The sequence below is a fragment of the Crocodylus porosus genome, unplaced genomic scaffold, assembly GCF_001723895.1.
Source record: "Crocodylus porosus isolate Cpor-Errol unplaced genomic scaffold, CroPor_comp1, whole genome shotgun sequence".
Classification (NCBI taxonomy): Eukaryota; Metazoa; Chordata; order Crocodylia; family Crocodylidae; genus Crocodylus; species Crocodylus porosus.
The window spans coordinates 10,083,265-10,108,705 of NW_017728915.1; the positions used below are offsets into that span (position 1 = coordinate 10,083,265).

General features: G+C 43.4%; 1 protein-coding gene across 2 annotated transcripts in view; it reads right to left on the reverse strand.

Moving 5' to 3' along the window:
* The window catches only part of SLC6A2 (solute carrier family 6 member 2), a 117,317-nt gene that overhangs the window by 75,540 nt on the left and 16,336 nt on the right, over window positions 1-25,441 (reverse strand). For both annotated transcript variants that reach the window (XM_019535696.1, XM_019535695.1), the window contains exons 2-3: window positions 9,284-9,415; window positions 2,869-3,106 (exon numbers count right to left, since the gene is read on the reverse strand). In XM_019535696.1, the coding sequence (XP_019391241.1) occupies window positions 2,869-3,106; window positions 9,284-9,415 (370 nt within the window). The remainder of the gene's footprint in view (window positions 1-2,868; window positions 3,107-9,283; window positions 9,416-25,441) is intronic.

Consider the following 25,441-nt stretch of genomic DNA (forward strand, 5'->3'; position numbering starts at 1 on the left):
CTATGAAACTATGAAACTGGTTTATGCAATATCTGTTCCAGATCCTTTGCTGGTTTAAGATAAACCAGACACCCCTAGCATCCCGGCATGCTGTCTGGACTGGGCTGGGGTCTCTGCTTCACCCACAGGGCTAAACCTGCCCCTCTGCTCTCTAGCTGGAGCAGGGCCTGGCCACAGCAGAAACACCAGCAGGCATGGTCCTGTTAAGGCAAAGTGAGCAGGGAGGAAGTTAATTCTTCCCTCCTTCTTGTCTTGCCCCACTGCAGTCAGGGTCAGCTGGTCTGCCAGGGAGCAAAGGGAAGAGGGCTGCAGCCATAGACTCTGGAGCTGGCAGACCCCAGCTGCAGAGAGGGGACGGAAGGAGGAATTAACCCTTCTTCCTGCCCCCTTCAGTTGTCCCACAGGGTTGGGAGGTGGGGCTCTGTTCTGTGCTGGGGGGGAACTCTTCCCCCTCTTCCTCCTCCCAGGTTGGGGAGGGGGACTCTATGAGACACTGGATGGGGAGTCTTCCTCCTTCTCCCTTTCCCCCCTGCCGTTGCAGAGTTGGGGGGAGGGGCTCCATGCAATACTGCCCTGCCCAGATGCTGCCCTGTGCCTGCAACTCTGCACTCAGAGGGGCGGTGGACTCTGCGAGAAAGCAGGGGGTGAGGCTCCCTCCACAGCAGGGAGAAGGGTAAGCAGCTGGCTCTAGTGCAGGGCTTCCCCTGCTGCGAGGACTGATGCTTCAGGCTCAGGCTCTGGGAGCAAAGCTGCAGAGATGAGGCAGACTCCACTCTCTTCCCCCTGCACAGCACTGGCTCCCCACCTCCTGCTGCTGCACACCATGGGGGGGATAGGGGGGTCCCTATAACCCCCCACTCCCATATGCTGACCAGCTGAGCTCTGTGCTCTCACTGCCCCTCTGGGGGGAGGAGGAGGGGGAAGAGCCCCCTCTGGGGCTGGGCAGCATCCCATAGAGCCCCTCTCACCCCACCCCGCAGTAATGGGGGAGAAGCAGGGGGAAGAGTCCCCTCTCTGGTGCCAAGCAGCCTCACAGAGCCCCCCTTTTCACTCCTCTGTTGGGGGGGAAGGAAAAGGGAGAAGAGCCCCCCCAGCATTGAACTGGACCCCCCCCTCCTGGCCCTGTGGTGGTGAAGGAAGAGTTCCCCTCTGGGGCCAGGCAGCCCTGTGTACGCAGATTGCTCCCAGCTGTCAGGGAGCTGCTGGGATGGGCCTGCTAGGGCCTGGACACTCCCACCTCTTTCAGCTCAACTTCCCTGTGGAAGGGAGGGCTGCTCTAGCACCCCTGGGTTTCTGGCTTGAGCCACTGCAGGCATGTGCTGAATGTCTATGCACTTGCAAACCAGTTCACTCTCTGCAGTTTAGACGAACTTGCAAAGACTGAATCATTTCAGGCGCAGGCTTTTTTAATGTCTCTCTCTAACGTATAGTTTAGGAGACCATTTTCAACCATATATTCCTTAGTGTGCACTTATGGTATGTTATGCTAAAAAGACTAAAACCACAAACCAGCTGTAAAAAGAAAACTTTTCTGAAATGACATTAATGTTAATGTTTGTAGTGGTGTGATTATCAGTCTGAAGCATTAGTCCTTGGTTCAAAAACCTCCTCCCAGTTCACTTCAAGATCATGTTCTTCCACTGCCTACAAACTGCAATTTATTGTGATGACTGATCCCTTTCTTGCTTTCAGTCCACCAAGACATTGTATTTTTTCTCTTTAGGAAGACAGCTGAGTTCCTGGCTGGCATTACTCAGCATTGGATTCAATTCCTAGAAATTCACAGCTACTCATTAATCTCTTTCAAAACTCTAAGTTTAGCAAAACTGTCTTTCTGCCCGTTGGTTCTGACCTTTCAAATTACCAACTGCTGAGAAGAAAAAAGAGCTGCTAACATGTCAGACAACCACAGACCTACAATGTCCCTGTTCAGTATACTATGGAATGTGCTAGGCTGCCTGTTATAAAACCAGTGTCTCAGTGGTCCAACAGAAGACCTTGCTGATACTGATACATTGGCCTGGCTACAAATTCAAAGCAGAAGGACCAGTTCAGCAATTGATTAGCCTAATGCCCAGCAAGTGTTCCCTTTCCTCTTACCCAAGCTCCTCTTACCCAAGCTCAAATAATCCTAAAACTAATCTTTCATATAAAGTCCAGGGATCCCAGAAACTTTTGTTTTGTACTTTAAGCCCATGTGTAATGGGTCTAATGCCTACCCTAAACTCTTTTTATTTTGAAGACTCTTAAAGTGCAGGTGACGCCTGATAAGCAGCAGAAAGACCTTTCATTTAAATGGGAGCAGGATCAGTCTTATGTTTTTCAACTGCTGCCCTCTCCTCATTCTAAACTTTGAAGCAGCAAAAGAAAAGCAAAAGAAACAGACTTCCTCCAAGAAATCAGGCAAGCAGAACAAGAAGTTATAGCTGAGTAAATGAAATCCTAGGTTTCAAATAATTCAGTAAGCTCTATTGTGCATGTTAATTAACTAATTTGCAAATTAATTTTAGTCATGTTTTCAGTCATGATATAAATGCTACTGTTTTAAGATTGTCTGTGCATAATGAAAAGCTGCACGTGAAAGAAAGATTGACTTAATAGTTGCTCTGAATCTCTATTGCTTAATGGTGGGGGTTTTTTGTCTCAGCTAGAGAAGGTGAGCTACAGAGAGATAACTGACTAACTTAATATTATACAGAAGATCAGTGGCATGGCTGCCAGGTATTAAACCTGGGTTTCTGACTCCTACTATTTAGGCCTGTTGACTGACTCATGCTACCTCCCTGGAGAGGCATTCTTGGACAAAAGAACAAACCATTGAACTAATCTGGAGTTTGTAAGCAAGAAAAATGACAAATCAACACTTACTCATAAAATTCAGCAGCAGGAGTGAGTTTGTACTTGGAGTACTTGGTACCATTGCCAAGCACCGAGGCGTTGAAGAGTTTGGGATCTGTACAGTTTGGGCTATTCCAGCTGTTGCCACATTTCGTCCAGGGAAGTTCAAATGTGAATGATGAAAACAGATAATACAGAGACCAAGCTATGATAACGTTGTAGTAGAAACCCACGTAAAGAGCTATGAGTATCACTGCATACCCCACACCTAAAGACAAAGAAAAACTTGATTATACATTGCATTACATATACAACAATACCCCCCAGAAGTATTCCTTAATAGCTAAACCATGGTTAATTTGCAAATTAATTTTAGATTATCTTCCTTTTCCCCTCAGTAAGAGCTATAAAAGGGTTATACATACAGCTGATGGCCACAAAAAATGATAGTTAAACTAATGATCTCATGAGACTGACTGGTGTTTAGGAAAACTGATTGTGTTCACCAGAAAACATAAATTATGCAATTCAAGGATAAAACACTACAATTCAATGCTGGTACAGTCCATGTTCTGTATTCCTAGGGGAAATTTTAACTAGTGCAGATGACCAGAAACTGTGTGGTAAGAGTGAAATTCAGTTCACCTGCATAAAGCTATATTATTTGGACACGGAAAGTTCAAGATCCTTTGACCCTATAATGGGCTGCTGTTTTTATCTATGGGCTGCACCAATGGTTACTGTCCCTGCCAACCAGCATCCCATAAGCTTCAATACCTCTCCTGGCTCATCCCCATTGTCATTCACAACATGGGCTTCTATCACCAAGGCAATGCAATTCAGTCATGAACCTGGAAGGGGCATGGTGACTGTGGGCATGTGTAGATGAAACAGGGGCCTAAAATTGAAGCAGTGGGTTTTAAAAAAACACTGCTTCAATTTAGGGCTGATTAAACTCCCATGTCGTGCACACACCTTACCTGCCTCTCCGGCAGGAAGGGGAGGGCGAGCTGCCAGTGGGTGGAGCAGTCCCTGGGCTGTGTCAGGGAGCTGGTGCTTCCCTCTGTGGCAGCAGCAGCCTCCCCCCAGGTGGTACGCACCCATGGTCCTGGCTTGGGCGGTTCTGGGGGGCACCACAGCTGTGGTGGGAAGCACCGGGCCCCCATGCAGCTAAGGCAGGCTCCAGGGGGGGAAAGAAAAAAAAAGGATCAGGTTCACTGCTTTTCTTAGACAGAGGCTGTTTTCCTGGGCTGCTGCCCAGCTGCCTGCAGGGCTTTCTGCAGAGCCGTGGAGCTGCATGGAGCCCAGTGCTTTGCTGGGCTGTAGGGGCAGCAAACTAAAACTCCTTGAAGGAGTTTAGATGGGTCATACTCAACCTGGTGAGATGTGAGCAGTGGGGCCCCCCCAGGGCTCAGTCCTTGGGCCCACACTGTTTAACATCTTCATCAGCAACTTGGACGAGGAGGTTGAAAGCACATTGTTCAAGTTTGCTGATGACACTAAGATGTGGGGCGAGGTGAGGCACTTGAAGGGAGAGACAGGCTGCAACTAGAGTTAGACAGACTACAAAAGTGGGCAGATGAGAATAGGATGGGGTTCAACATAGACAAATGCAGGGTGCTGCACCTTGGGAGAAGGAATCCACAGCATACATACAAGCTGGGGAGTTCCCCTCTTGAAAGCACAGAGGCGGAAAGGGAACTTGGAGTCATTATTGACTCCAAGATGAATATGAGCCACCAATGCCAGACCGCAACCAGCAAGGCCAGCCACACCTTGTCTTGCATCCAAAGATGCATCTCAAGCCGGTCTAGAGAGGTGATACTCCTGCTCTATGCAACATTGGTTAGGCTGCAATTGGAGTACTGCATCCAATACTGGGTGCTGCACTTTAAAAAGGATGTGGCCAGCCTGGAGAGAGTTCAGAGGAGGGCCACCAGTTTGGTGAGAGTGCAGTAGGACAGGCCCTATGAAGAGAGACTGAGGGACTTGAACCTGTTCAGCCTCGGCAAGAGGAGGCTGAGTGGGGACCTGGTAGCTGCCTACAAACTCATCAGGGGAAATCATAAGAAAATAGGAAGAGCCCTATTCTCCCCAGCACCACCTGGGGTGATGAGGAACAATGGTAATAAGCTGATGGAGAATAGGTTTAAAGATAGGGTTAGAGATCAGGAGGCAATATTTTATAGTTAGTGTGGCCAGAATCTGTATCCAACTTCCTAGGGAAGTGGTCCTCGCCTCTACCTTGGCTAAATTCAAAAAGAGGTTAGATGATCACCTGTCTGGGGGTCTTGTGAACCCAGCATTCATTCCTGCCTGTGGCAGGGGGTCAGGCTAGATGATCTGTTCAGGTCCCTCCTGACCCTAGCTACTATGAAACTATGATTTTTAGTGTGCTGCACCCCAAGTCATTTGAGGTACATTACGCTACCGAATGTCCTATAGCAGCTGGAATTAATGCACAATATGATGCCAAAGAGTGCAAACACTGACACCATTAAAGTGGTGCAAAAGCATTTAGCCTGCTTTAAAGTGTCATACATACATGCCTCTTGTTTCGTCAACACATGGCCTGTAGTTCCAATGAAGGATTTAAGTGATTTAAGAGCATTTAGCTGACTCTGAGTCATCATGAATATCAGCCTCAGGCCAAATTTTACCTTATGCCACTTCCTTTTTTCAACAGAGCTACACAGTATGGCTAAATACAGATAGACAAAAAACCAGAGACTGAATTGATTCAACCTTTGTAAGTTAGTCTAAGCTGCATAGATTGAACCAACAAGCAGGTGAGCAGACATTCAGTTCTGATTCTGGAAATGCAGCCACATGCCTGCAGTGGCCCAGGTCAGAAGCCTGGGGCACTAGAGCATGCCTCCCTGCTCAGCTGAAGCAGACTGCTTGGGCCATGGCTAACTCACCCTCCCTGGGTGTTTGTGGGGAAGGTGCAAAGTACCCTGGGATGTTGGGGGACTGTGAGTTAACTTGAATCTGGAGGGGATCTGGGACAGACATTCAATAAACTAATTTAAGCTAAATCAGTTAAGTCTGATACAACATCTATCCAGGTTTACCTTAAGCCAGTTGGGGCACTCTGAAAGCAGTTTATGTGCACTGAACTTCTGTTGTGTTACAGATTTGAACTAGTTTCTGATTACTTATACTGACTGACGTGTAATTTCTATCCCTAGCCAAAATTCATGTATGTTCTTCCAGCCAAGGATGAATTCTACCTTGAGCATTTCCCATTGTGTCTTGGAGAGCTGGCTTTCCCTTAGAAATACTGGGGAGAGTTGTTCAAGTTCATGAAAGCTGACATTTCTCAGTCAGACATTTTTAATGGATGGCCCCACTACTAACAGCAGTTCAGAGTAGAAGGTCATTGTCAGAACTGTGTATAGAAGATTGCATTGTTACATCATTGAAGGCTGATGCTTACTGATTCCTGCACATAAACCACCAGGAATGTATGTAACAGAAGATTCCCCAAGAAGGCATATGTTAGAATATGTGGTCATCCTCCATGAATATTGCATACCATTTTGAAATGGGATTTTTTTTTTAAAAGATTAACTAGATGTTCCACCATTCAGAAGTGATAATGATTTACATTTAATGTGGAAATCCAAAGGCAGTGGTGCAAAACCCATCCCTGGTGCCACTCCATTGATATTAAGACAGTTGGTCCAAAAATGAATTGGCTCCCTTCTTTCTGGATCCAGACATGTATTTATTTAAACTTTATCCCACCCACACTGCTAAAATAAACCCTGAAAAATCTAGTGATGCAAATGGACTGTTTTCTAAAGGTTACAAGATGTATTTTAATCACATGCATTATAAGAAAGCTCAACTGTAGTTACAGTACTAAATTTACAATAATAGTCACAGCTAAAATTAGCAGCATGGTATTTTTCACTTAGGTAATTGTTATAACTTTGAGGGTAGGCTGGAGTCTTTTCATTTCAGTGAAGGATTTGAGTTAACCCAGAGTCATATCTAAAGACCTGTGAGGACTTAGCTATAAAAGGCATTCATGTATCTTATCAGAAGCTTTAATTTGAAACTCTGCTAATTCTACCCAGTTTATGACACTGGTGGGACTTAAACATAATACAATGTTTCTCATTATTTTCAGTGGGTGCATCTACAGATGATGCTATGTCACTGTAACAACACACTACAGCGATGTAGCATCCGTGGGCACAAACCATGGTGCCAATGCTACATCATCATAGTGACAAGCTACCTCACTATAGAGCATTGTTGTGGTGACGTAGCTGCTAAAAAGCACTGTGCACCTCTGGGACAGAGTAAAGCAAGTATTAAGTGATGGAGCAGCAACAACTGCACCATGGGGGGCATGTGTAGACATGCCCAATAACAATCAATACTAATGTGCGTGTAGGCAGGCTTGAAAATCTCAGCTTAATAAATGCAGCTAGAATGTTAGCAAGACTGAAATGAAAAATGTTTTCTTTTCTCCTTTTCTTTTCGAGGCTTGAAATCAAAAGCCTACTATTGTGTTCACAGATGTTTGAATCAGATTCTTTGCAGTTTTGAGCCTAGTTTTGTAATCCTGGATCTAGCAAAATTCCCAATGCATTCAAAAACCATTAGTTAGTGGGTGTTTGTTTGTGTCGGGATGTCCAGATTCTTGGGTAATTGTATGGCTTATGGGTTTGGTAATGGGATTATATAAATTGTTTTGTTTAAAAAAATGTTGAGCTCACATTTTGTTATGGGATCCTGTCTGTGCAGCTCTGTAGGTGCATCTACATGTGCAATTAGCACTTAGCAATAAACTCTGGTGCAGTTCAGGCCAGAGTTTATTGTTCCGGGGCTCAGTATTTACGTGTGCGCCCAAGACCACAGCATATTCAGCCTGGGCAGAGCAGCTCCAGCTGACACAGGGTCCAGGGGCTCAGCTTTCCATCCTAGTGCTGTTCCCCACCAGCAAAATATGTTACGGAGAGGCTGGCTAGGGCATGAGGGTGCTACAGTGTGGGGATAGCCAGCAGGCAGCCCCTGCACTGGAGCACCCTCATGCCCCAGCCAGCCCCAGTTACCATCTACACGTGCATTGTGTTACACTAAATAACCCTGCCATCGGATAGTACTTGACCCGGACAGTACTACTGTACAGCAGAATTAATTAATTTACTACGCCTTAATAGAGGCGCATGTATAGAAGGTGACACTTTATTGTGGAGCTAATTAGTCAACTCCACAGTAAAGCACACATGTAGCTGAACCCTGCATGTCTCTAATATCATTCTGAGTTTTGGATGCAATTGAAATTGCATTCAGAATGTAACTAGTTAAAATGACAGAATGTTTTCCTGGTTTGGAATGCTAACTCCATAAAAAGGAAAAATAGAGGATTTCAACAAAAAAAAGATTGACATTAGCTCAGTGTAACGCATAACCAAGCTGTGGGTCAACCATGCAATGACTGCCACTATGAAGTTCTTCACACATTGTGAATCAAATGTGGTCCGAATGTTAAGTTTGCAGACGGGTTTTTAAGCAATTTCACACAGCTCTAAATTGTAGAAGTTATCCTACCTAGAAGGCTTGATCCAAACCAGTGCAGCACTTTTAAATCATTCCCAGCTAGTAATAGTTCTTTAGTAGGTCTAAGAAATAGTAATATTTTTCATTGATCATATATTAGTTCTTCCATTTTCCTTCCAAAAACACCTGAGCTAATCACCTAATGCACACACACAGAGCCACCTATTGGATGGATAAGTAATATGCAGTACTGGTGTGGTAGTTAATTAGTTAGTTTTAACTTGTACCCAGTAGACAACATAATAAGGGAAAGAGAAAAATTTAGTCATTTACTCCATGCCATTGGCGAGTATCCATTGTGCCAACAGACAGTATTCATTAACCGCATGAAATAATAACAACAACTTATATTTAATGGTTTTCATCTGTAAATCCCAACTTTATAAAGTATCATTATCTACAAATGAGAAAAAAAAAGGAAGCGCAGAGTGGACAGACAGCTTGCTTGACTTTGCCCAGCACTCCAGTGATAGAATCTAGGTCTTCTGAGTTCCAGTCCAGTTCTGTTTCTATAAAACTAACTCGTTTTTAAAACCTCAAAAAGAAAACCTCAAAGACAAATATGAATGGACATTCACATAACTGAAAACAAAAGGCACCACCAGTGGCATTAATTGGTATCCTTGATGGAAGATTTAGCAAAGATGCCAAAGACATCAGTGAGCATGGGGACTGAACTAGACTCTTCACCCCTGCTGCTTGTCACTCTACAGCCACTTCTGGGTCAGGGTTACAATATAACCTAGATAAACATTTTCTGCTGCTTCTAATATTACAGGGTTAAGAAATAAACCATCAGATATAATTTTATTTAAAACAGGGAAAGCGATACCACATTATTCAAACCAGGCAGAGTATTAGCACTTACCTTTGAAAAGTGGACAAATTTTCCATACGGTAGCAGCCCCTTCCCGGTTGTACTGGCCCAGTGCTAATTCCATATAGAACAATGGCATTCCAGCAATGATTAGGAAAAGGATGTAAGGGATAAGGAAGGCACCTGAAAACAGAATTAACAAGAAGCAGAAATCTAGATTTTTGTTCCATTCTGCTTTTCTTCTCTTCTGTTCCTTCTACTCTTGTACTAATGAAGCAAACTGCCCCTGGAAATTATGAAGAAACTTCAAGAAACATAAGGAAATGTCTCATTTCACTGAGTCCCAAATGCAGGTTCCCTGAACAAAAATACATAGCATAGCACCTATTTTCCCTTAATGTTACCGAACTCTGGTAGTCTGGTTTCAAGGAGTAAAAGCCAGCCCTGGAAACTTAAATCTTTAATTGGACAGGAAACTTAGATGTGATGCAGAGCAGACTTGCAAAGTTAAAGGGGAAGCAAAAACTGTCACTCTTAGTGACAGTTTGGGAATGAGTAGAGTTTAGTCTGCTTTATACTGCAGATTGTTCTTTCACTTTAGAGGACAGTAACAGGGCAACTGGTAATTTATAAAGGATGCTTTGAGCATAGTTGTGGGACACCATATAGTTTCACTGAATGGAGTAGCTGTCTTGCTTGAAAACAAGCACAGTGAAAATCTTGGTGACTAATATTATTCGGGAAACTGGGATTAAGTTATTGTGCTTATTGATATAAGAAAGGTCCTAGTTTTTAAGTTGTGGTTCCACTTCTGTGAGCAAGGCTGATTGGGATTGTTTGTTCATGTTGCGATGTGGCAGGAGTGGGCAAAATGTGGCTCAGGGGCCGGATGCGGCCTGCCAGGCCATTCTATCCGGCCCACAGGGCCTCTAAAAAATTTAGAAAATTAATACTAATCTGCCCTGGGCTGCCCATCAGGCGGCACTCAATGGTTTGCCAAAACTCAGTAAGTGGCCCTCTGTCCAAAATAATTGCCTGCCCCTGCTATGTGGAATGTGCCACTATTGTACTGTTTATTTTGTAAGCAAAAATATTGCTGCGTTGCACTGCAACATGGCAGTCCAGAAGATGGGGGTAGTTTGTCATGTTAGTCTGAAGTCAGGTGGAAGGCAGGGTATACATGCACCTTAATGGCTAACTGCATCAGAGAAGCATGTGTTTTTGTTAGAAGGAATTCAGTTCTTCAGAAACTATGAAAGGATATAAAGGGTAGATCCTGATGAGGAACGCCTGCATGTACTCACCACATGTGACACACATGCAGGTGTTCCCTGAGCTACAAATTAACAGCATGGGGTTTTTTTGACACTAGGTAATCCTGGTATCAAAAAACCCTGCACTTAAAAAAAGCAGGGTGGTGCATATGGTGGCAGCATGTGCTGCCGAAACAAGAGCCTGGCTGGCCAGAGCTGTGTTCCAGCTGCTGGCCAAGCTGCAGCCTCCAGAGGCGCCCAAGACCCCAGGTAGGGCTGCTAAAGCCAGCCCAAGTGCTGGCTCCTGCCTCTCGTACCATAGTCAGAGCCTCTCCTACCCCACAGCTGTGTGCTGCTGCCATTTGTCCCCAGGGTAACACATGTGCGTGCTTGTCTGGATGCACCCATACGGAGCAGGCTATCAGATAAAGGGTGATGTAAATAAAAATGACAGAGAAGGGAGGAGGGCAGCGATGAGAGAGGCAAACAAGTAATAAATGCACAGGGGCAAAGATATACATGGAATGTCCATGAAGGTTGAAATATTCTGCCACAGGCTTTTGTCTGTTTTCAGACTTTATGTCTGATTGGTGTCCCCTGATTCTTACACATGGATATTGACCTGTCTGTCGAATTTAGATAGCAGAGGGGCACTATAAGCAGGTGATGGCATATGATGTCAGAAAGGTTGCAGGTGAATGAATTTTGGATATTATAATCCATATTATTTGTTCCAGTAGTGATATGCTGTTAACTCAATGTAGCTGTTTTTAAATGGCAAAACTTTAAAAAATAAATTGAATACAAAATTGCAGAACAATAAATCATCCATGGGCTGGATTTTTTTAAGTATAAAGAGGGACTACAGAATTTTATCCCATTATCTGGATTAGCTTCTTTATCCCTTTGTCCCTATGGATTTATTACTTCTCTGCCTCCATCAGTATTGCCCACACCTCTTCTCCCCCACCTCCTTCCTTTCCATCTTTTGTATTTAAATCTCTCTCTTTATTTGATAGCCTGATCTGTGCATGTGTTTTCATAACATCTGAGGAAGAGAGCTCTTGTTCATGAAAGTTTATGCATCTCTGATTCAGTTAGTCTATAAAGGGCACCTCTAACCTGTCTTCTGCTAGTCCAAATGTGCTTCTTGTTGCATCTTTATAAAGTGCCTACCCTTACTTGACTTAGGACTCTCAGCCACAAAATCTTATCACATAGAGAGCCTTAATTAATAGCAAATACAACTATGTCAGGGTCTTTATAGTAAGAACTGTCAACACGTATGTTAAGTTTTGTTTGTCAATACAAATGGATAACTTCACCTGAAAATTTCATAGCTATATCATACCATGATATCCAAACCCACAGACATCCAAGACTCCCAGATGATTGCAAAGCATCATGTGATACTATAAAGCAAATACAGCATGATTTTATTCATGTTTAATAAAACAGTCTGTCAGTATTCACCATTCACTGTATGAACTATGGTTCTGATTTCATTGCATAGATTATTAGGTCCATAACAGCTTAATTCTTGCAAAATTTGTGAAAATAAAACACAGCTGGATTGCTGATAACAGTAACTGATAGAGCAAATATGTATGTACGATTGACTTTTCTCTAGGATCACATCACAAAGTGAGAATAGACTGTGAAAGTTACATTTATAGGCCATGTCCACACGAGCATGGATGTTTGGTTCCCTGGGGACAACAAGCACCTTATACCACAGCTAGTTGTCCCCAGGAATAACACAGCAGGTTACCCCCTGTAGGGTACGGGGGGCTGTGGCCAGCACTGGGATCACTCCAGCTGCCTTACCTGAGGTCCTGGACTGCGGAAGTGGAGATCAGCCAGGCTCCAGTTTTGAGCAGCACATGCTGTCCCTATGTGCACCACTTCACTCTTTTTTTGTGTGTGGGATATCTAGGGGTAAGCCCTCTCCCCCGCCCTGCACTACTCCTTTGCAGCATGGAGAATGGCTTATTGTGCACTATGTGGCATTGCAGATGTGTCTTATGACTGCACTTGTCTGGATGTCACCATAGGGTTCTTTGGCTCTGCACCAAAAAGCCCCTAAGTAGAACTAGTAAGAAGACATAAGGTGAGTTCCATGAATTAGCCTCTACTATGCTGTTTTATGAATTTTAACTCTTTTCTCTTGCAAGAAGAAATATTAAGTCACTCTGTTCAAAAATGAGTTTTAAAATACAAAATATATCTATATTCAGTTTATTTCTGTAATGCATGTCTAGGTATTAGATCCACTGTTCCATACACACTAGGTAAATACAATTTAACAAACACTTTAAAAGAACTTCTGCAAATATTCTCTCAGAGTTTGAAAAGTTTGCATGGTTCTGTTCTTCTCCTATCTTGTGTATGTGTTTTCCATAAACATTTTTAAAACATGAGTTGAATTTTAGGCATATTCAGAGCATGAAATTCAAATAGGTATTCAATAACAAGAATGAAAAAGCAAACTTGAATGTCTTAGTCTCATCAGAAACATAATTAAAAGGATTATACTCATTCAATCAAAGAAAGACACCAACCATATGTTCTACATCTAATGAAGAGAATGGTATTTGAAATGTGATATTTTGCTACAAATGAGATGGAGACCAGGGTTTGCAAAAACAAATCATAAACATAAGAGCTTTAAAAGAGTTGTGAATACACTGAATATAGTATATATTTGGGGCCAGGGATCTCCACCTATATTCTGTTTATCCAGCGCCTAGCACAAATGCAGTCTTAACTAATGCCTGAGGTCCTAGGCACTACTTCACAACAAATTATTGTATGCAGAGAACTGATGGGCAGGATCCCCTGGGAGGCTAGTCTGAGGGAGAAAAGAGTCCAGAGGAGCTGGTTGTATTTTAAAGAAACCTTACTGATGGTACAGGAATGAACCATCCTGAAAGATGAGCAAGTATAACAGAAAACCAGCTTGGCTTGGCAAGGAACTCTTGAGTGATCTAAAACAGTGATTCTCAAACTTTTTTGTACAAGGGCACATTTATAAACATTGATGGCCAGTCCCAACACAGTGCCTCTCACTCCTGACCCACTGACCCTCACCCCCCAATGTGTGGGGTAGGGGATAGGTATGTGGGGTAGGGGGGAGTGGGTGTGAGGGAAGGGGGTGCCAAAGCAGCCCCTTGCAGACTGGAACTCTGACAGTCTGCAAGAGAAAAGCCACAGGTTTCCAACATTTTTGTCCTTTAAAGGAGAATCAATTTTTAAAGTTTGTCTGGGACCCTTTCATATATTCTTGTCATGACCCAATTTTGGGTCGTGACTCACTTTTGGGTCGTGACCCATGGTTTTGAGAAACAGTTATCTAAAACACAAAAAGGAAGCTTAGAAGAAGTAGAAGCATGGAAAAATGACTAAGGAGAAGTATAAGAGTGTTGCTTGGGCATGCAGGGATGAAATCAGGACGGCCAAAGTGCAACTGGAGTTGGAGCTAGCAAAAGAGGTGAAAGGTAACAAGAAAGGTTCCTACAAGTATGTCAACAAGAGGAAGATCAGGGAAATTTTGGGTCCCTTACTAAATGGGGGAGAGAACCTAGTGACAGGTCATGTGGAAAAGGCTAAAGTACTCGATGCCTTTTTTACCTCAGTCTTCACAGGCAAGGTCAACTCCTGGACTACTGCACCTGGCAACAGTTTGGGAAGGAGGCAAGCACCCAACAATGATAAAAGAACAGATTAGGGACTGTTTGGAAAAGCTGGATGTGTAAAAATCCACGGGGCTGGACACAATGCACCCAAGGGTGCTGAGGGAGTTGGCTGATGTGATTGCAGACCCCCTGACCATTATCTTTGAAAACTCACGGTGATCGAGGGAGATCCTAGATGATTGGAAAAGGGCAAATATAGTGCCCATATGTAAGAAAGGAATTTAGGAGGATCTGGGAAACTACAGACCAATCAGCCTCACCTCAGTCCCTGGAAAAATCATGGAGAAGATTCTTAAGGAATTGACTTCTAAGCACATGGAGAAGAAGGTGATTAGGAACAGTCAGCATGAATTCACCAAGGGAAAGTCATGCCTGATCAACCAGATTGCCTTCTATCATGTCTCACCAACCTGATTGCCTTCTATCTACAGAGTAGCTCTGTGGATGCAGGGGAAGCTGTGGACACGATATACCATGACTTTAGCAAGGCTTTTGATACAGACTCCCACAACGTTCTTGCAGGAAAGCTAAGGAAGTATACGTTGGTTGGATGAATGCACTGTAAGGTAGATAGAAAAGTAGCTAGATCATTAGGCTCAAAGGGTAGTAATGAATGGCTTGATGTCTAGTTGGCAGCCAATATCAAGTGGAATGCCTCAGGGGTCAGTCCTGTGATTGGTTTTGTTCAATATCTTCATCAGTACCCTAGATGATACGATGGAGTGCACCCTTGCAAGTGTGAAGATGACACCAAGCTGAGGGCTGTAATACATATGCTGTAGGATAGGGCTAAGATTCAGAGAGACCTCAACAAATTGGAGAATTGGACCAAAAGAAATTTCATGAGATTTAATAAGGACAAGTGCAAAGTCCTGCACCTAGGACATAAAAATCTCATTCAATGGTACTGGCTGGGGACTGAATGGCTAAGCAGAAAATGACCTGAGGATTAAAGCAGAGAATAAGCTGAATATGAGCCAACAGTGTTCCCTTGTTGCCAAAAAGACTAACAACACACTGGGATGCATTAGTAGGAGCATTGCCAGCAGATCAAGGCATTCTATTTGTCATTGGTGAGGCCACATCTGGAATATTGTGCCCAATTTTGAGCGTCCTATGAAAGCGTGGGGGGGGGGGGTCCCCCATGTGCTCTGCAGAGCTCCCTGAGATGAACCAGAAGTGCTTCCAGAATTCAGCTGAATTGAATCGGGACAGTAATCTGAATCAACTAATTAAATCACTGAATCGGGCTGAATCTGAATTGAATACGGCCCCCTTCACACACCCCTGGTTTTTAAGACCTGACTAGACAAAGTCTTGGCTGGAATGATATAGTTGGGGATGGTTCTGCTTTGAGCAGGGGGTTGGACTAGATGACCTCCTGCAGTCCTTTCCAACCCTAATTTTCTATGATTCCATGATTCTAAATTATAAGTACAAATACTAATTCAATGCAAATCATATACCCCATTTTAGCAGTAACCTCACAGAGTTGTAATGTATTAGAACTATATTCTAGAACAATATAGTAGTATTTGAACAACAAACTTCATATTCCTAATTTCTCAATTGCACTGAATTCTCTAACAGAATCATTAAGTCTTATACAGAATACATTTTTACTATGTTCAGTGACTAACAATTTATTTTAGGTGTTATATTTTATAGATCTTAAAAGTGACACCTTCAAAGCATAACACTTGTCCAGTCTGAGGACTATTACCAAAAGTAAATCTGACTCAAACCTAGGATGTTGTATGCAGGCACTTGCTGGACTTTGCCCAAAGTGTTATTTGAATTAACTTCAATGTCAAGAGGCAATAAAAGCATAACACTATATTGAGGAGTGGTGATTTTGTTTGAGAAAATTAACAAGAGCTCTGTGTAATGGACACAAATATTAAGTAATACTTTACAGTATGAGTTTTCTAAGCATGACTAATACCTTGATGAGCTGTATAGTGTGTTGTGCTTAAATGATACTTTTAAACAAACAAATTTATATGGCTGAAACAGCCTAATTTTAATGAGTCTGCTTTTGCTCTGCCATCTCTCTCATCCAGGCAAATTTTCCTTTCAACAGCCCTGCACATTCTTCCCAAGGATATGGTTAGTCAGGAAAAACAAAAGTAACTTTTTGCAATTTAGTCCAACATTTGTACAGCAGTCACTACAACAATGCCTTATCTACTAGGGCTATCCAATACAACCTTAAGGAGAGAGTGATGCAAGGTGAAGGGATTTATCAGTGCAGATATAACAAACTGGGCTGAACAAACTTATCCAAAACAGCTGTAAACAATTTTCATTGGTACATCCATGCTTCTACTGTATTAATTTCTGAGTACACTAGTGAATGCGCTTACTGGCAGGGATATCTATTAAAACCAGCAAATTGAGAAAATATTGCAGCGTATTTTCAGATCAGTGTTTTTCATTTATTCATGCTGGACAGTTGATTCTAAACACTAAATTTTTCCAGTCAGGAAAGTGAGACACAAACAAATCTCTGGGAGCAGCTACATGTGTATTTGATGCAGTACCAGTTCACTTGCAAGTAAATTACTTGCGAGTATATGTGCCAGGAATGCATCTACATGTGCAGGAAAGTGGGAGCAGATTTATTGCCAATCTGCTCCCACTTCCTAGAGACCTGCAATGGGCCCATGCTGCCACTGTGGGGAGCTCCAGCTAAAGCTGCCAGCAGCTGGCAGCCCTCTTCAAAAGCCAGCCCTGCTCATTGCTATTTGGCCAGCCACTTCCCTGGCCAGGAGCAGCATGCACTGCACAGAGACAGCACATGACAACACTCTCCTTACCACCTGTGCCTCCTCATACCATGGCTGCTCCAGCCCATCCCTAACAGCAATGACTGGTGCCCCACGCGCCTGATAGCTGCTGTGCTGGCCCTGCTGGCCCACTGCACTGATCACTGCTTGACCCACATCTGTCTCACTCCTCCCAGCTCTCCCACACAAAGCGATCACCTACCTGCCCACTGTGCACCATCCCAGGACCGCTGCTGTACACCTGCCACCTCCACACCATCTGACTTGGGCCGTCGTCTGGGACCTCCTGGAGCAGCTCCAGCCCCACCTGGAATGGCAGCACACTAGCAGGTGGCCACCCCTCCCTGCTGACACCCTCCTGGTCCTCGCCCTGCTCAAGCTGACCACATCCACTAGTCTGCAGCATATAAGCCACTACCAGAGAGGCCATCCTGGAGACGTGTGGTGCCCTCCAAAACATGCTGGGGGACACTGTGCTCAGCATGTGTGACCCCCTGGCAGTGGTGGCCCTGGGATTCCTGTAGTGCATCAGGACCCTGGATAGGACTCACATCCCCATCACCAGCCTGCCCCGTGGAGACTGCCCTTACTACAGCAAAAGGGGCTTTCACTCCATGGTGCTCCAGGACGTCATGGACCACCGAAGCACCTTCATGCACATGAGTGAAGGCTGGGTGGGTAGCACCCATGATGTCTTCTGGAACTTTGGCCTGCCAGGCCTGGTAGAGAGTGGGTACTTCATGCCAGATGTGCCAGACCTGCCACTGGGCACCACTGCTCATCAGGGACCCTGCCTGCCAGCTCCTGCCCTGGCTCATGCGGACCTACACCAGCCAGCTGGACCCCTTTCAGGCTCTCTTCAGCCACCGCCTGGGCCAGACCTGTGTCATGGTGTATTGCGTCTTCTGGTGCCTCAAGGGACACTGGCACCCTCCAGTGGAGCAGCTAGGATGGGTGGATCCAAGTGGATCTACACCATCTGCCGTGGGTTCACCAACGACAACCTCCCTTGGCTCATCATCACAGCCTGAGTGCTACATAACATGTGTGAGGCCTGGGATGAGCTCTTCCATGAGACCCAGGTGGGGAGGATGTAATGCGTGGTGGACACCTGGCAATGGGAGCACCACCTGTGGGGGCAGCAGCATCCCCCTCACACAGAGGTCCCAAGAGAACTGTGCACCCACCAGCAGGGCCAGGGCATGGGATGTGGGAGGTGTTGGCCACCCAACTCCTCTAGCACTCCCCACACTAGCCCACCTGCACCACTGCCTGTGGGAGCTGTGGGGTGGGGGCGATTAGGGAGCAGAGGCCAGAGACAGATAGCCAGCACTCTGGCTGCTCACCTGTAGGTGCACATGCTGTGACAAATGCGGTGGGCAAGGGACTCACCCAGGGCAATGGTAACTGGTGGTCCACTGTGTGGGCAACTCCCTCTCTTGCAGCCAGTGTCCAGGTTCATCAGGAGCAACATGTGGTCCTGGCTCCACTGCAGGCAGCTTCAGCTCTGTGCCCACATGGAGCCAGGGCGAGCAGAGAAGCTGAGCCCAGGTAGGGGGGCTGGGTGGTGCCAGAGCCAGGGCAGGGGCTAGGCAAGGATTTCCTGGCTGCTGGAGGTGGTGCAGGACTTCTCCCAGGTGCAGGTGGGGGCCTGGTGGCTGCCAGGGGGCAGGTGGGAGTAGGATCAGGGGCTGGGCAGCAGGCAGCATGAAGGTGACTGCCAGGGCCAGAATGGTGTCCAGCACCCAGTGGTCATTGTCCATGGCTTCCACTGCCTGGGCTAGGATAGCATTATGCTCCTGCAGTGCCTCCACTCCCTTGCACTCCAGGGCCAGAAGCTGTGCCTTGGACACCCGGTGTGCCTCGTCCCACACCTCCTCGCAGATGACATCTTCTTCATGCTACCCATCCTGGTGGTCCACATCCTCTGCCCACCACCTGTCCTGGCAAGCCATTACCTCTTCCTGCCAGGCCCAGCCAACACCATGACCAGGCAGTCCAGGAGGAGGGTCCTGTCCAGGGTCCTCCTCTGGCAGAATCGGCATATTCCTAGGGCCCTGGCTGTGAGTGGCAGTGACCCTGAGGCTGCATGCCAGCTGCCAAATGTGGCCTGTCCCCCATGTGTACCTGCAGGCCTTGTAGAGCCAGGAGACAGAACCTGTTTGTGAAAGTTTGAAAGATTTCAGAGACAGTTTGCTCTGTACCAGGGGCTGTGTGCTGCCCAGCTTCAGATTGGAGGTCTGGCATGCACAGGTGGCAAAGAAACATGGTAAGTCAACCTGGAGGGGTTGCCATAGAGGCAGCCCATTCCTGGGGCAGGAAAGGCTCCTAGCTCAGAGCCTCGGGGCTATCCTCAGGCCAGCTCCCTTGTGGCAGGGCTGGCCCAGAAGCAAACTTGCCCCTGAGTTGCATCTACACATCCATAATTGTGTAGTAACTAATCACAGTTAATTTTTCTACCTGCATTTGCAGGTAGCAAATTTACTCACAATTAGACATTTTTACTTCACAGTAAGCATCTCATGTAGGCACGCCCTCTGTGTCGAACCAGTACTGCTTGATGTTTTTCAAGCTGTGAATATTCAAAGCAATATTAACAGGTCAGAAACAATTAATAGAATGAAACATTTGCTTGTGGTTTGGTTGGATTTTTCTTCGAAGAAGCAGCAGGCTACAGTGAAGTGTGAAGAGTGAAAATGCTGTAAAGTGATTGCACCATTTGATATATGGAGCAGCTAGGATGGGTGGATCCAAGTCATGCCTGATGCTGAGGGGAAGACAAAGAAGATTTTGCTTGAAATAGTGAATGGAAAGCCAGAGATGCAATGAAGGGAGTGAATAGGTGACAAGTCAAGGAAACTACTTTAGCAGCAGCTTTTTGAAGATTGATGTTAAGTACAGACAGCATTGTATTACAGTAGCCAAGTGTAATATTTTGCTGAAAATGGTTTACACTATTATACTTATAAACATTTTAGCAATTGCTTTCTAACACCAATTCTAACAATAAAACTCTTAAGAATGTTGAAGATTTTTGCAGGAAGAATTCTTTCACTTATGATTAGTGGAATTAAACTGTAATGCCGTAACACAGCTGGAAAAAGCACTTATTCACATACATTCTACTACCACCTCTGACTCTGCTCATACTTGCATCTACACATGCAATTAATGAGTCTGAATAAACTCTGGAGCACTTTAAGCCAGAGTAAACTAATCTGGACGTCACTGTCTACATGTGCATTTAAGTGCAGAAATTTACTCTTCCATTGGATAGTACTTGTGTCTGACGGGACTATCTGATGGTACAGTAAATTAGTTTACACTGGCCTAATTACTGCACACATGTAGATGGTGACACTTTACTGTGCAGCAAATTAGTCTACTGCCTAGTAAAGCTCACATGTAGACGTACCCACTTTAGAGACAATTCATCTTTGGTTTTGGGTCAGCGCTTTCTCCATGATCCCAATTATTGTCAGCCTCCTTTATTCAAAAGATGGAAGTCTCCAAAAGGGTCCAGAACAATTTACTGCCTGATGTCTGCCAAAACCTAGATTTTGTATCCTGAATTGCTCATTTGTCACTGCCACATTATTTAAAAATGGGTCTATTTTAAAACTCTGGTGACTGGATAGTAACAAAAAGTGTTGCCTCTGCTTCTCCATATGCCCCAATCATCTCCTCTGCTTGCTGTTGCAAGAGTAACGAGCTAAAGAGACCCATAAGTAGCTATTTTGAACAAATTAAAGAAAGTTAAATATACCCAGCCACTCAGAGCAGCATGATTCATTTGTAAGTAATACCTAAGTCATTGACTAGGGTTGTATTTACATAAATTAATGGAAGGATCACATTTTACAATAGTGTGTAATTTTAAAATAATCATAGAAAAAGACAAAAGGGCAGCAAAGACCCTTGTGGTTCTGCAGGAAATTAAAGAACAGTCGAAGTGTAAAACATAATGGGTTTCAGAAAACAGACAACTCAGGAAGAGGATCAGGACCAAACAGAGATGACTAGTGTGGTGATATTAGCTGAAGTTTTTGTTGGGATTCTTTTGTCTTCGTTGTTGGTTTAGGGGTATGGCTGGATAAGGTTAGAGAAATAATTACAGGAAGCCTTTCTGTGCCCTCAGTGTAATATATGGTTTTAAAAGGATAAAATGATTTTCAAAGCTGCAGAGAGCATGTTGTTTAGTATAAAAATAAGATTTTGTTTCTGATTGAATAAGAAATACTTAATGACTAAATTAGAATAACTAGAACAAAAGTGAGCTGTTTTCCATCTAGTCATTCAATGGATCATGGTAGCTAGGTGTAACTAGCTGCCAAGCTTAAAAAATAGCCAGCAGCTAGCTCTTGATAGGTGATGGAATTTTCTTTCTTTGAGGGACAGGAGGTAGCTAAGGGAAAAGTCAGTTCATTATTTTCTTTGTCCTGTTCCATTAAAAAAAGAGGAGTTCATTTTGGTGCAAGAATGAAGGGGGCAACAACATTGTTTTATTTCAGAAACAGCATGTTAGTTATAGTTCTCCCCCTCTGTCAATCATATGGAAACTCCTATTAGTTTATAGTTGTTTCTCTCACCTTATAGGAAACTTGATTGAATATTTGCACTATTCCTAGATTCATAAACACCCCAAATGTATCAAATCTTTTGAGCTGATAGCCTGCATATCATAGGCTATTCAATTTCTCACAGTTACATCCATACTGAGGCTAATAACTTGTGACACATTTCTTGACACAGCATCAAGTCTTGATTTGGAAGATATCATGAGACGGAGAATGTGCTACTTCCCTTGGAGTGGTTTCCAATGGTCAATCACTCTCACTGTTAAAAATGTGTTACTTTTATTTTGAAGTTTTTATTTTATTTGGCTGGCTGTTACTTCTAACAGTTGGCTCATCATATCTTTCTTCACTAAATTAAAGAGACCTTTAATACCACCTATTTTCTCCCTGTGTAAGTACTTAAACACTATAATTATGTCACCTCCCAATCTTACTTTTGATGTGCTAAACATACCAAGCAAACTATGGTAAACTACCACATTTTAGTCTAATATCAAGTTCTCTCTCTTCTGTCCAGAATGCTCTGTTTCCTTGGTGGTATTTCTTATGGTATTTTCATGTGGGTGTGACCAGAAAGAGGGCTGAGGGTTTTTCACCCAGTTCATGAGAGGCACCGTTTTTATGGAGCAAATTCTTTAAACATCTGAACATTTGGTTGGAATCATTTAAAGTGAAGTTGTCAGAACTGCTTACATATCCCAAATGTTAATATAGCTTTTTAATACAAGTGACTCTTGCCCACTATAGACACTAATATGTCAGGAGAAACAAAATTAAATGCCACATAAAAATGACAGGGTAGTGGTCACTGGTATGTATCTTATCACACCAAAGTGTACCTATTAGCAATCAAGTTTTCAAAAACACTTATCCGTGACAAAATTCTGTTTCCATTAAAGTGACTAGGTGTCCTATCCTTAAGTTCACAAGAAGTGTTAGATCAAACCTGAGCCAAAATCCTACCTTGTTACAGTTAAATTATATCCAAGTGATGCTATTTGCGCTAATGCCTCCCTTTTCTTGATGAGGTTAAACATATGTTTTGAATTGCCCTTGTCAGAATGTCCGTGTTACTAGGAGGGCTTTTGATGGCATGAAAAAATTTAAATATGTTACCTAGTTGCACAGGCCAAAATATAGCATGCCTGAGGATGCCAGGGCTAGAGGAACCACACTGTAGCTGAAACCTTCTGGAGTGAATGCTTTCTGAGTAGGCCTCAGTCTAAGGGGTTCTCCTAACCATCGAGAAGGCTCTTGGGATTCTGTCTTGCAAATGATGGCCTGCCTTTTACACATGGTTATTCATTAATTAATTAAAAATTCACAGAAATTAAAATCAGAAGATACCATTAGATTGTCTTATCTGTTCTGTTAGTCATGGGCCTACTTAACATAGTTACCCCTGTATTGATCCCAAAAACTTGTCTCTGGCTAGAACATATTTCAAAGTAAATTATCCAGCCTTCATATAGAGATGGATTTTCCTTCGGTAGGTTGTTCCAATGGTTAATCACCCTTACTGTTGAATATTTGCGTCCTGTTTCTATTTCAAATTTTATCTAGCTTCAGATTTTGGCCATTGATTTTCACTATACTTTTCTGTGCTAGTCTGAGTTATTTAGTTTCCAGTATTTTCTCCTTGTAAAAATCAAGTCACCTCTCAATTATCTCAGTCAAGTTACTTCTATCAGGTTGCTAATGTTAAAAAGTGGACTTTTAAAATCTCTTATTGTTAAAAGTTTTCTCTGCCCCTGAATCATTCTTATAGCTTTTTTCATTTCATCCTCTTCTTTTTTTCAGTACACTTTTTTTAAAACTGTGGATACCCAAACTACACACACTATTCAAAGCTAAATATCAGAAGTAACATCTGCTCCCTACTCCTGCTCACTGCTGCTTGTGTGTCTGAGTGGTACTTCACTGAGCCTGTTCTGCTACAGCTTTTAGCTGTGCAGGTGGAGTTGCTAGTCCACTGTGACCACTAGTTATTTTGAATCACTGCATTCCAGGATACAGTCCTCCATTCTGTCCAAGCAGCCTGTAATGTTTTCCCTCTGACTACCTTTTTTGTATTTTGAGTCAGCCCAGATTACCCAGTGATCCCAATTGTTCTGTATGATTATTCTGTGTTATAAGTCTCCATTCTACCAGGTTTTTGTCATCCATAAATTTTATTAGCAGAGGTTGTATATTCACTTCCAAGTCATTAATGAACATATCAAATAGCATATCGCCTAGTGCGAGCCCCTGTAGAATCCCACTAAAAATAAGCCCATTCATTGATAAAAGATGAGATGGGTGTGGGCCCTTCTTCCCACAGAAGTTTGAAGCTCTGGTGCAGGGCAGTTAGATTTTGCCCTATATATAGTGTCTACTGCCATGCATTCTTCTGCGAGAATGCTCTTTCATACTGTAGCATTCTGCAAAAGTAACAGAATAATATAGTTTCTTGTTCCCACACAAAGTCACATTTAGAGTCTGCTTTTTTCAAGCTGCCTTTAATTATATGTCAAAACAAAAACAACCCCAAAGGTAAGCACCCTCTGGAGAGGACACACTACCCATTTTTAGGCAGCATGAAATTCATAACTGTGCCAAGGTGAAGCCAAGTGCTTAAGACATCTTAAATCAACTCAAGACAAGTGCCAAGCAGCTTTCAAGAGGATTAATGTATAAACCAATAGGAGGTAAATGCTTCAAAGTTCTGCTAGAGAAAACTCAAGTATAAACATCTTGAGGTACACTTAAAACTTGTCCTACTATTTGGTGACTAACACTATTTTAAGCCTTACGTCCATTTTTGGACTAAATGACCAAAACAAAATATTTGCCATCCCCTCAGGGTTTTAGAGCTCTAGCTGTACTATCTTAACCTTTACAAACCATCTCTTGCCCAACAGAATCCTGAAAGTTCATGTTATCAAAGGATATAGTCTCTCTCAGTAGCATAGGAAAGTTATAATTCTGTAACTACAAAAATTCCAGGAAATAAATGTGCTTTTATGTTCACAGTCATAAATGAAGCTTTCTTCGTATCAGTTTGTAACATGTTCCAGACAAGTGCTGTGAATATTCATACAGTACTGTCTAGTAGAGGCAATACTAACTTTTTCCACTTAGAAATCAAATGAGTATCCAGGGTTAAAAATCTGTCCCTAAATACTCATACCAAAGCCAAGCTACTTTGCCAGCAGAATATTTAGTTTAATTACTATTTTCATGTGTTTTATGGGTTCTGAGCTTTGCAATAATTGTAGATTTCATTCCAATACCTTATTAAGATGAGGCACACTAGGACATATACAATTTGTTTAGATACTGGCCCTGGTTCCAACAATTTAAATAAATGATTATGTTGGTGGTGAAGTTACTGTTACATCAATGGCCACTATTGCTTAAATTGCCTTTAATAATATAAATACTCTCATTAGCTGCAAAACATCTGTCTCAAATCACTTTATGATTTTTAAATTAAATTGTTCTGGTAACCTTTCCTACTCACCTTTCTATTAAAGAGAAAGTAACAAAAATATGTGTAGATTAAAAAAAAAAAAATCCCAACACATGGAAAACTTCAAAAAGCCTTTTATTTTTTCTCAATGTGCCCCTCTGGCAGTGTTTAAGATGCAGTACAAAAGAGTCAAAAGATGTTGCCCTTGTTGCTTCTCTTGTGACAGCTTCCTCAAACAAAATGTGTAACCTGCAACATCCCTGGAATCATCCCAGGAGCACTGTGTCCCCAAGCAAACTCTGATATTCTTACAGCAGCTTGACTGCACTGGCTGATGCAGTGGAGCGGCCTGGACAAGGGCTTCACTGGTTCTGAAACTCCCCCCTCACAGAAAGGTTAGAGTTAAAAGACAGGAAGGTCCTCCCCCCTTCCCCCCCATTATTT